Raw genomic sequence first — 11,900 nt, 5'->3', positions numbered from 1 at the left:
ATGTGCAGACTATATTTAAGATTTCTTTCATTAATGGATGAATGCAAACATTCAAGTTTGCCTTGCAATATAAGAAGATATTATTTCATATGTATCTATTTACACCCAATTCTTCTATACAATTCCATCAGGTTCTAAAGCGTATTGAATAAAGCCCCACATCGATTTATTAAAATGTGGAACTAGTGTTTATAAAGTGTAGTAAATATATTAATTGCAAAATGAAACATGAGAGAGACCTAGTGATGTGTCAAATTTCCAAAATTTTAATTAATAAATTTATTAAATAACAAATTAAATTATTAACTCTCTAAAAATTAATTAAAAATATTAAATTAATTAAAAATATTATTAAATATTAAAATATTATAGTCATAATTTTTAGTTAATTAAAAATTATTTTTATATCAGAACCATTGATTTTGCAATAGAGGATCAATTATTTAAAAGACCCAAATTAAAAGATCATAAGTGCATTTAAACTTATATAATATGAGAAGAAAGAAGTGCCTTTATGATATATATATATATATATATATATATATATATATATATATATATATATATATATATATATATATATATATATATATATATATATATATATATATATATATATATATATATATATATATATATATATATATATATATATATAATTCCCATAAATAATTTACTTATGATAGTAGTTTTTTAAAATCTACCATAATTATGAGCTTAATTAATTCGTATAATAGTTGTTCTTACCTAAAGTTTATTAATATTTTACTAAAATTATTTGTAAATATCATAATTAATAATTAATTATAAGTAATTTGTTAGACTAATCATTCATATCTATTGTTATTGAAAGTCTCAATTAATTTATTTTTTTATCTTAAAAAGTTTTGCAAGGAACATGGAACTGTAACCTAAGAATACCCGATGATTCTATTTTTTTTTTCTTTTAAAGCAATTTTGATTTCTTTAAAGCAATGATTTAATAAAAAATATGATTCTTTTTCTTTTTAAAGCAATTTTAATAGTTTATAAACCAGAAAATTTCTTCAAGAAAATAAAATCGGATTATTATATATTTTAACCTTTCTATCATAATGTTTAAAATGTGATCGAAGTATTTTACATATGTAATATAATTAATTAAGTCCAAATTAAAAAATATTATTATTCTTAATATATATTTAAATATAACTCAATTAAATTTAATACTATATCTCATATTTTTTTTCATATCCGTAAGGACGGCTCTTCTAGTAATTCATCCCTTAAAATTAATAAATTGATATGTCTATTATATGAATTTCATAAAATAAATTTTAACCTATAGTATTCTTACATGTCACACATATGTACACTAGTTCAAAAACATTGCACTCCATTTGCGTTGCAAAGGCTTGTCCTCTCTTCCGAGAGTTGAAAATACAACGCGTTTCATACTTTCATGTGTGCGTTCTACTCAATCTTAACCCTTTTCCGCCAATCTCAGAGATCCACACTCACCGCTACGCTAATCGCACACCTCATTCATCAATCTTCTCCCCGATTCAATTCGATTCGGTTTATCTCTCTATCTTTCTCTCACTTTTTCGATCCACATTTTCATTTCTCAATTTAACATCAATTTCGCGTTTATGCATTCTCAATCGGCTTCGCAAGAACTCATGTAATCTTCTATTTAGGGTTAATATCGTTGAACAGTGATTTAGTTAAGTATATATGTTTGTTAATTAATATGTTAATTCGTTGGAATTTTGCATGTTGAAGATTGTTAGCATAATTGGAAGAGGGTAAAAAGTGAAAGAGATATAGTTGTTTGTGGTTTTCATCTATGTTTGGAGGTCCGGTTGTTCCTGCTAACAGTCCTCACTTACGCAAGTCTGGGAGTAGAGCTGTTGTCTTTGATTTTGGTATTTTTTTTAACCTTGTTTTTTAATTACTCCCTTAATGGATTGTATTTCTATTTTAGGTTTTAGTTCTATTGGTTTTTGGTGTTCTATTGATGTAATTTATGGTTTGTGCTGTTTCTAGATGAATATGAGGGGGAGGATGGGGCTGATGAAAGTTTGTTGCATTCTGGTGAGGCAAATGATTCGAGGGGTGGTACAACACCGATGGGTGCTACTGCAATGATGCCCTCGCCTATTTTGTTGTGGAGATTCAAGGTTTTTATTTATTTATTTTTGCTTGTTTTGTTTTAGGTGTTTGAATGTTTTTTGAACTTTCTTGTAAATTTTCTTCTATAATGTGTTTTATGCATTCGTTTGAATGAATGCAAAAGTTGTCTGAATGATGGAAGTGAATGTTTCTTTTATTCTTGTGGAGCTGCTTTATATTTGATTCTTTTGGAGAGAAAATTTTAGGCTTGGTTGAAATAACTTATTTGAGAAGTGAGAACAACAGGCAATCATTTGGTTATTTTTTGCTTCTTACTTGAATATGTTATTTTAATTATGATCTGCAATATGACTTTAAGCCTACTGTGTGCTTCAAACTGCTCTTTCCTTCTATTTTTTCACAAATGTAATTGAGGTTGATGTCCAGGTACTATTGTTCCTTATTTGGGTCTGCATTTGTTGCAAGGTAAGTTATGTTTTCCCTCTACAATACTTCTTCTCATTCCCTCCATGTGGTTTGAGGTTAAGATAACATCTTCTTAAGGATTTCACCACGTGGCTTCGATCTTATATGCCATGTTGGAAAATTACAGATTGGATGGGATTCTGTAATGAGAATGAGTGCAGACAAGCGGGATTTATTCATATATGAAGCATTTTTGTATTTTAATCCTCTTCTTCTCGCGGTTAGTTTTCTCCCCACTATTTCAGTTTCTAGGTTTGCATATGGATTCAAGAGTATTAAATTTATACTTTTAAGTTTTCTTTACATTCTTTATAGTATCATTGTGTTTCATTTTCATCTCATCTTTATGTTTCAGACTTTGATGGTTTGGCTTTGGGGAATCAACTTATGGTTTTTTGCTCAGGGTGGAGTTAATTATTCAAAAATATTTGATCTTGATCAAAATCATCTGACACACACAGAAATATGGAAGGTATCAACTCGCCAATTTAACTCGTGTCATGTTTGACACATTGGTTTCTATAGAACCGTAAGGGAAATTAAAATGGGAGTGACATCACCTGGAAATTGGAAGTTAGCATCCATTTTTGTTCCAATATTTGGTTTTCTCAATAATAAACTTTTACTTTTATTTTGTCAATCCATTTTTATGCTTAGTACATAAAGTAAGCATCAAATGGAATCTTAGTTAAAACTAGTAAAGACCAATAAAGACCAATAAAGAACAAAACAAACATGGATTCATTCCTGTTTGCAAGAAATGAACATTCTTGTGCTTTAGGAGAGAATAAGATTTCCTTAGAAGGTCAAGGTGTAGAACATAAGCATCATACCCTTTTTTAATATAAAAACATAAACTAAGGAGCACTGATTCCTCTCAAATATATGTTGAAATGGACGGATCAATCTGTGTACTACATAGGGTATAAGTAATCTTGCTTTTATTACACTAATCTTTTTGTTAGTTTTTGGTGTTTTGGTTTCAATTACGGTTATGATATTGCTGAATGACAGCCTGATACCTAGAAGGCATTAATGCGACACATTTAGATATGGTATCATTGACAAAAGGCATGGGATACTATAAATTTGAAGTTTTTATAAGATGACCCGGATGTAATTCAACCCTCAAAATTAGTATACAGTTAATATAAGAACAGAAACCTGAAATAGAAAAAGAGAACAAATATTTTAAAAATTAGCTTATGACATTTTATGCAGCCTTACCTTACATTTTCCAGAGGCTGATTCTATTACTCAAATCTATGATATCCCAATCAATAGGCATATGGTAAGAAATCCAACTGCTGTGCCACCCTTCACTGTTATTATATCGCTTAAATGGCTAATATTCCTGGCTTTCTTCTCAGTTCTCAGCCATTTCTCTATTTTTTTTTCTTCTCTTTTTACACTTTGTACCCCACTTTCTGATAATTAGTCTCAAATGTTTGACTGATATCTTTCCCCCCTAAACTTTTTCCATTGATTGTTGCAGTGTGCCATGTGGATGACAGTTATTGTTCCAACCAGTATGACAGCATATATTTATCTTTATTCTCGTGGAGAAGTCGCATATGCTGCATCACAACCAGTGTAATAGATGCATCCACACTTATTATTTTTGTTTGCTTGGTTATCACTCTTATCAATCTAGTATTGTAGTATTGTCATTTGCTAATTGCTTTATATATGTTAAATTTTCCATGTACTCTTTTTCAGGTGCTCTTGTATGCTGCTATTGTAATGGTTTTGATATTCCCCTTCGACATCTTCTATTTTTCATCTAGATATTTCTTCTTAAGGACACTCTGGCGAATAGTTTTCCCACTACAGGCAAGTTTGCTTTTATTTGGATGTATTATGTCGAGTCAAGTTCTTGCTGTGCTACTCTAGAAATAGTGGTCAGTAGTTATTGAATTATATATATGTTATGCACGGGCAAGGAAAGAGATATATAAGCATGAAAATATAATGCTTCATTCATGTGCATATCATATTCACATGCGTCTTCTCCGTGTTCAGTTTCATATAAATAACAGAAATACCCATGCATCTCCCTCTATTATTTGGCATCCATTAAGAAAGTAGCAACCGGTGTCTTTTAACATTAGATGAGATAATTGTAATGCAGATGCTAATGTACATGTTGTTGTACTTCTCAATGTAACGAAGGGAGGATAAAACTGCCAAGACTATTCACTATTTATCATAAATAGTAAGCTATTCATAGAAGAATGACCTTTTATCACAGCCATTTCCAAGATAGGTCCCACCAATTAATGACATGTGTAAACAACCTTTACTAGTACATGCACAAGTAAAACAATTAAAGGAAGTGGTTGAAGCTTTCTTTGAAGATGCCCAGAACTATTGCAGTGTTTTAAAACATAGAAGAGAATTATTGTTGTTCTTTGTTTATTTAGATTCTTAAAACTTGACATTTGAGCCTCAGCCTTCCCCTTTCTTTTCTCTATCCCTCACCAACTTATGCTTTTGGCATGTTCTTGGAACTAGGCTTGCATATGATCTGACACTGTTCTATTTTCATGAAAACAGGCAATATCATTCGCTGATTTTTTCTTGGCTGATATCTTAACTTCCATGGTAAAGGTATGCTTTCTTTCCAATATTATCTTTCACTTGAAAAATCTATTCTCTCCCATGTTATTCTTCATTAATAATTTTATTTACTAGGTTTTTAGCCTAAGTATTAGTTTATTTATAGGTCTAAAGGTATACTTTTTCCTGTATTTAGTTACCTTTATTACTGATATAGAGGTCCAATTCTGGCACACAGACATGATACAACCTGAGAGTTTAGAATTGGCATAATTTGTTGATCTAATCCAAGTTTTAGCTCCCAAGTTTCTATTAACCCACTTCAATATTTATTTTGATTATTATTGCAATTTTATGCAGGTCTTTTCTGATTTGGAGCGTTCAGTATGTAGAATGGTCCACCGACAGGTTCGATTCTTATAAATTCATGACCTTCTATTATCAGTTAGGGAGTTTATATTAGCATGTTTTAGTGTAACTTTTGAGTTTCCTATTCTGATGATCCCATGAATTTGGTCAACCTCGAATATATAATAATTTTCTTTTGTATAGCAATGGGATTATGTATAGCATTGAGTTTCCTATGCAAATAGTTTTCTAGAGCTAAATCAGCTCAGTTGATTCTATAATATTAAAATTTGTAATTCAACTACGATTTTGATTGTGCTTACCGTTCCCAAATCTTATATACGGAGTAACCTATTTCTTAGTGATTATATACATTGCATAGATTTAACTTAAAGTCGTTGTTTCAGTTTTCTCACAAGTGGATGCATTTAAATTTCTTTGTAGGTTGCAACAATTGCTTGGTTGGAAGCTGATTCTATTTGTGGCAGTCATTCTGTTGCAATTCCTTTAGTTCTTGTTTTGCCTTACCTTTTTCGCTTAAACCAATGTCTCCGGCAGTACAAAGATACTGGAGAGAAAACTGCTCTTCTGAATGGTAAGAGCTCTTGGTTGCTATCATTAAATAAAGCCCCTGTTTTGTTTCCTTTATAGAATTTTAATTGTATCAGTCATCATTTAAATTTTGCTAGTTTATGAAATTGATGTTATACATTATTGCAACGGCCAGTCGTTTCTCACTAAATTGATGTTATACATCACTAATTTAATATAGACATATTTTCCTGTTGGGCTTTTATTGTGAAGTCATGCTTGTAGTCAAATACTACACAATTTAGGGCACATTTTCCTCTATTTTGCCGCCATGTGTTTTGGGCTTCACTTTGTATTACCTAAATTATATAGTAATGTAATGCAATGTCACTATGTCGGCTTTCTTGAGAGCTTCTGTCGCAGTTTGAAAATCATTATAATTTAAATAATTTTTGGTGTTGTCATTGATTCATTCTTGTGTAATAAATGGAATGTGGTTGTTGCATACTCTGGAATGAAATATAAGCAAAAAAGAATATCTGAAAATTGATGTATCTTGTCTTAATTTTAAACCACATGCATAATAAATCTTAATATTTTGGCTGGGTTTAATTCTTTCCCACAAAACCCACTTGTAAGGCGAGGACTGCCCAAGCCTTATAAGCCCTAACAAAGTCATATCTCTAAGAAATGTGGGGTTAAACCCACACCTCACACCCTGCACAATGAAGGTGTTGGAGGCTGCAATGAAGCCAGACGTTGCAATTACGGAAAACTTTACAAATCCCCCTTGCGTAGGCCCAATGGGTCTGGAGAGTGGACGATCTCGGAAACCCATCAACATATCCTCGATAGACTCTAATATTATCTTAGAGTTTGTAATAAGTCTAATTCAAACTAGTTTGAGCTATGAAGCACAAACACCTCTAAGAGTAGGCGTGTCACAGTGTCCGACACTTGTATGACACTCGTATGACACGTGTCGGAAAAGTCAAACAAGTGCTGGAAAATTCAGACAAGTGTCCGCCAGAAAAATAGTTATTTTTTTTTATTCGACACTTCTTATATCGGTGTTCGACACTCATATGACACTCATACAACACGTGTCTAACAATTCATACAACTGTTTTATAAAAAAAGTGTTTTTTTTCTTTATTTCAACACACCCTTATACATTTTTTGAACAAATCTCTTACAAATAAAAAATGGTTAAACATATACCATAGTAATATTATTAATGAAGAATTAAAGACATTAATTTTGATTAATATATTTTTAACTCTTCAAATAATATATGGAAAAATGAAACCCAAATACTATCATATATGTAGCAGTGTCGGTGTCCTATATTTTTACATTATCGGTGTCGGAGTGTCCGTGTTTGTGTCATGTCCCGGTGTCCTATATTTTTACATTATCAGTGTCGGAGTGTCCGTGTTTGTGTCATGTCCCAGTATCTGTGCCGGAGTCTGCTAAATAGAGTTTGAGTTGTAAGGTGAGGATTTCCCAAGCCTTATACTCGAAACACTACAAAGGTCATATCTCTACGAGATCTGTCCTTCATACCAAACACAATGAAAGTTATGGCGGCTGCAATGAAGGTAAACCCAAATGCCGCAATTAAGGCGGTTAGGGGCAAACTGCAATTAAGGTGGACTTTCCAACTATATTTTTCTAGCATTCTTTAAAGGGGAGGAGGAATTTGGTAGCAGCAGGGATCGAACCCTAGACTCCTTCTTAATACTCCTTCAGAGTCCCCCAACTCATACCACTGGGCTACACATTTGGGAAAAAAGGCTTTTATGCTTGCTTATTTTGAACCAAATATTGTATATGTATTCTCAATATTGATCTTATTTGTTTCCTGTAACTTGCTATAAAACAGAACAGTTCTGCTAAGATCTTATCATGAAAAGTGTTCTGTTTCCTGTAATAGCATGTTTACTCTCGGTACTTTGCTTCTTTCTTGAGCTGTTTATAAGAGGAACATTTTAACAATTGTAAGCATATGATTATATTTTTATATATAAATTTCATTAAGAATAGGACATCCACGTACAATTTTTCTAGACCTGTGTTTATGATAATATTGTGTTTGTATTTTAATTGCTTGTTTATATCTTCTTTTCCCTGCAAGTTTCTTTAATTATTAATAATGAGTTTATCATGTTCTTAAAAATGATGTTCTTTTTTGCTGTGAGCCATTGCAAAAACATGAGCTGTTAGACGCATGATTTGGATTATAATATATTTATAATATGCCCCTACCCTATAAAAGCTTTTTGAACTTGAAGCATGCCAAATGCATAAGTCCTGTCTATCTATATTGAACTTTAAAAAATATGATGTTATGGATGAACCAATTATCCCAAAAATCTTAAGCTGTCATGGAAAGACACATGGACAGTTTTTATTATTATATTTCTAACAAGATCTTTTGGTTATGATTTCAGCATTAAAATATTCAACAGCAGTGCCAGTTATTTTTCTTTCTGCTCTTAAATATCATGTTTTGCCCGAGCAGTGGACAAACATCTATAGGCCTCTTTGGCTTCTGTCAAGTGTTGTGAACTCATCATACTCTTTCTATTGGGACGTGACTCGAGATTGGGACCTAAGGTATGAGGAATATTTGTCCTACCATATATCTTTAATGTTATTTCAAACAAAGCTAAGCTTCTTTCCAAAATGATTTCATTCAGTATTTACTCTCTGGATGGCATTTAATTTATTTTATCTGATGACTGTCATGTGACTTGGTGTGATAATATTCCTCTCTTATTTGACAGTGGCTTCACTCGAATATTCAAGTTCAGCAAACCACATATGTTCTCATATATGTTGCATGGACGGAGATGGGTAAGTATAATTGTATGAGAATACCTATAGTTCACTAGATCCTTTTCCCTTATAATTTGTCTTTTATTGTGATTCGTGAAGGTACACATTTTGCCAGACTTCCCACTTTAACTTTGTACATGAGCGTGTCTTGTGCAATGTTTAGCATGGTAAATAGGGAGGGAATTTGAAAAATGGTATTTGAGAGGCCAAAATACAAACATGATTGGGACTTTAAGATATTTTTTGGGTGTGCCCAAGTATATTTAGTATAAAATAAAAATTAGCAAGGTAAAAGACAAACGATCTAATTTAAAAAACTCTAAACAGGCCATGTATTCTTTATTACATGATGAGGACCACAAGCCATCTGTGAATGTAGAATTTGTGTTCAATCTTGTAATTTCCTTCAAATTTCAATAAAGATTGATCAAGTCCTTGATGCCACGGTGTAATCAATGGTTATATTAGCAACTTGTAACTCTTCCAATTAAATCTTATGTTAAGTCTTATTTATGAGATTCTCAGTTTCTATCTGGTTTGATGAATATCTGAAAACCCGCATGGTAAAATTTGAAAGAATAGAACAGTAGAGTGTAGAAAACTGAAACAAAATTTCTGATTGTTTCATCAGTGTTCTGAAGCAGTTTTCGTGTATATGGGATTGCAGGTTTACATTTGGGTGATTGCAAGCAACTTGGTTTTGCGTTGCACATGGACATACAAGCTTTCTGCCCATCTTCGTCACAATTACCTCACGGTGTTTACAATCGCTGCTCTGGAGATTTTCCGCCGCTTCCAGTGGATCTTTTTCCGTGTCGAAAATGAGTGGAACAAGATGAATAACAAATCACACATGCAGCTCTCTATGAGTGAAATGTCAAACGGGGAAGAGAAATTACTTCATTCCATGAATCACAATGTATAGGCTAGAGAACAGTATGATACATGTTTCAAATATTTTGACGATAGGGGAGCTTCATTCCATTTGCTTCACCTTGCATATAAAAATGTCATTCTTTTTCACAAACAGAACAGCTTATATTCAATTACTACAGTGCTTTTCAGTGACATTTTGTTCCATTCCTTAACAATTGTAATATATTAGCGTATCCCTTACAAGCCTGAGGGTTCATAACATTGTTTATGAATGAACAAGTTGCATCTACAGTATCCCAGAAGCTTATATTAATCCGCAACAAACCTTAGCTATAGTAGTATTTATAGTTTCACTGGTTGAAACAGTGGCTACATGGCACGTCCTTCACTAACCAACCAACGCTAGCAAAACATTGATTTTACCCTTTTCTTTGACTGGTAGTTATTGTTTTATGGTCCCTTCATTGGAGCCTAGTATTTACAAGGTACGGAAATGAACCTACAATTATGTTTTGCGGAAGAATCAACCAAGACAAGTTGCTGTTGCCAACTGTATATTCTGAGGCGTGACTTGGTTTTTCCTAGGAAAAACCACAAAGATGTGGGACCCCTTAAAGAATATAAGTGGCCAGAGGTTTGTAAATAATAAGAAAATCTTTGCTATGGACAGAGCCACACACCCAAACCAGATAACAGGCAGAGATGTAATTAGCTCCTTACCACTCAAATAGCAAATTTGAGCATTTGCAACTTCAACTTCCCTGAGTGAAACTTAAATCACCAAGATGACCTAAATGTTAACCGCAAGTGAGTACAGCAACAACGGCCGGCTGCATCAGCCGGCAACAGGGCCTGCTGAACTGAATTTGCCAAGAGTGCTATGGATTCTGTCTTCCACCTTAGAGAAGCTAGTGGCTCGCAATGAAAAGCTTGTGGAAGAGCTGAACCAGCAGCTAAATAAACTGAGCTGTGACTCAGTAAGATTAGGGAAGAGCTTGAATGCATTTCATGGCGTACGAGCACCGGGAATCAGCATACCGAAGTACTTGGAAAGAATATACAAATACACTAATTGTAGTCCATCATGTTTTGTTGTTGGCTATGTGTATATAGACATGCTGACTCATAAACACCCTGATTCTCTTGTCTTATCCTTGAACGTTCACAGATTGCTAGTTACCTCTGTCATGGTTGCTTCCAAGATGCTAGATGATGAGTGAGTCCCTAACCCTACTTTACTTCATTTTTAGCTTACTATTTTATTGTCTTTGTTTTGATTTTGTGCATTATTGTTTGCATTTCTGAGTTGAAGACATTATAACAATGCGGTATATGCTCGAGTAGGAGGGGTGAGCAACGCGGAATTGAACAAACTCGAATTAGAGTTACTCTTTCTGTTGGATTTTAAAGTCGTGGTTAGCTCTCGAGTTTTTGAGAGTTACTGTCTGCACTTAGAAAAAGAGATGCTTGTAAATGGCACAGGCTTGAAGATTGAAAGAACATTGTCACCAAAATCTTTTGAGAATGAAATTTCAGTTGAAGATAAGAAAAGCTCTTCCCCACCTCAAATTGTGGATTATGGATTGACATAACATAAGTCTTTTTTTCTTTCTGTTGTCAATTTTGGGGTGCCTTGCCCTGTTCAGTCCTTTATCTTTTTCTTCATGGCTAAGCAATTATTGGATTGTTCATTGGCCAGTTTCTTATGAACTTTGTCAAATTTGACTTTAGTTGTGACAAGACATAATCATATTCATTGTTCTCTTTTCTTTTCATTTTTATATTTCTTAAAACATGTTACTCTTGGAGTTCTGAGTCCTCATGAATTTTTGTTCGTGTGTTTTTTTTCTAATTTGAATTTTGCTTACTCATGGGTTTGGATTTATTTATGTTTCGATGTTTTAATTTTAAAAGCAAGTTTCTTGCACCTACTTATTATTATTTTTATACAAGTAAATTTTTTTTGATTATTTTTGTGATATTGTAAACAATAAATTAAAACTAATTAAGTGTTCTGATAAAACTGATTTTCTCACAAACTATGAACTGTGGTTGATCCAGGATTTTAAATAAGAAGGTTTAAAAATTATTTTTATAATATATAGTTGAGCTATTTTGCTTAGAATTAAATATTTTTTAAACTGTCAGTTAATCACAACCATTGA

General features: G+C 32.6%; 2 protein-coding genes across 3 annotated transcripts; both read left to right on the top strand.

Moving 5' to 3' along the window:
* Positions 1 to 1,349: 1,349 nt before the first annotated feature.
* Positions 1,350 to 9,929, top strand: LOC127086770 (uncharacterized). Of its 2 annotated transcripts, none has more exons than XM_051027569.1 (14): positions 1,350 to 1,557; positions 1,765 to 1,907; positions 2,029 to 2,162; positions 2,542 to 2,580; positions 2,708 to 2,800; positions 2,936 to 3,052; positions 4,076 to 4,171; positions 4,300 to 4,413; positions 5,137 to 5,190; positions 5,500 to 5,547; positions 5,932 to 6,082; positions 8,472 to 8,637; positions 8,808 to 8,877; positions 9,527 to 9,929. In XM_051027569.1, exons 2-14 carry the CDS (start codon positions 1,829 to 1,831, stop codon positions 9,782 to 9,784), a joined length of 1,419 nt encoding a protein of 472 aa, XP_050883526.1. In that variant the 5' UTR covers positions 1,350 to 1,557; positions 1,765 to 1,828; the 3' UTR covers positions 9,785 to 9,929. The 2 variants fall into 2 exon arrangements, with proteins under 2 accessions (XP_050883526.1, XP_050883525.1); XM_051027568.1 differs by having other exon boundaries at positions 1,350 to 1,663.
* Positions 9,930 to 10,078: 149 nt separating this feature from the next.
* On the top strand, positions 10,079 to 11,510 carry LOC127086771 (cyclin-U1-1). The gene is made up of 2 exons (XM_051027570.1): positions 10,079 to 10,951; positions 11,048 to 11,510. Exons 1-2 carry the CDS (start codon positions 10,530 to 10,532, stop codon positions 11,325 to 11,327), a joined length of 702 nt encoding a protein of 233 aa, XP_050883527.1. The 5' UTR covers positions 10,079 to 10,529; the 3' UTR covers positions 11,328 to 11,510.
* Positions 11,511 to 11,900: the final 390 nt, after the last annotated feature.

The sequence above is a fragment of the Lathyrus oleraceus genome, chromosome 5, assembly GCF_024323335.1.
Source record: "Lathyrus oleraceus cultivar Zhongwan6 chromosome 5, CAAS_Psat_ZW6_1.0, whole genome shotgun sequence".
NCBI classification, from domain to species: domain Eukaryota; kingdom Viridiplantae; phylum Streptophyta; class Magnoliopsida; order Fabales; family Fabaceae; genus Lathyrus; species Lathyrus oleraceus.
The sequence above is the reverse complement of the archived record's forward strand: the minus strand, read 5'-3'. Positions and strand labels throughout refer to the sequence as shown.

Excerpts from the sequence above, each read along its gene's own strand:
- LOC127086770 (XM_051027569.1), top strand. The coding sequence starts at position 1,829 with ATGTTTGGAGGTCCGGTTGTTCCTGCTAACAGTCCTCACTTACGCAAG. Across the intron at positions 6,083-8,471 it reads GAAAACTGCTCTTCTGAATG|CATTAAAATATTCAACAGCA; the intron begins GTAAGAGCTCTT and ends TTATGATTTCAG. Across the intron at positions 8,878-9,526 it reads TGTTGCATGGACGGAGATGG|GTTTACATTTGGGTGATTGC; the intron begins GTAAGTATAATT and ends ATGGGATTGCAG.
- LOC127086771 (XM_051027570.1), top strand. The coding sequence starts at position 10,530 with ATGTTAACCGCAAGTGAGTACAGCAACAACGGCCGGCTGCATCAGCCG. Across the intron at positions 10,952-11,047 it reads TCCAAGATGCTAGATGATGA|ACATTATAACAATGCGGTAT; the intron begins GTGAGTCCCTAA and ends TCTGAGTTGAAG.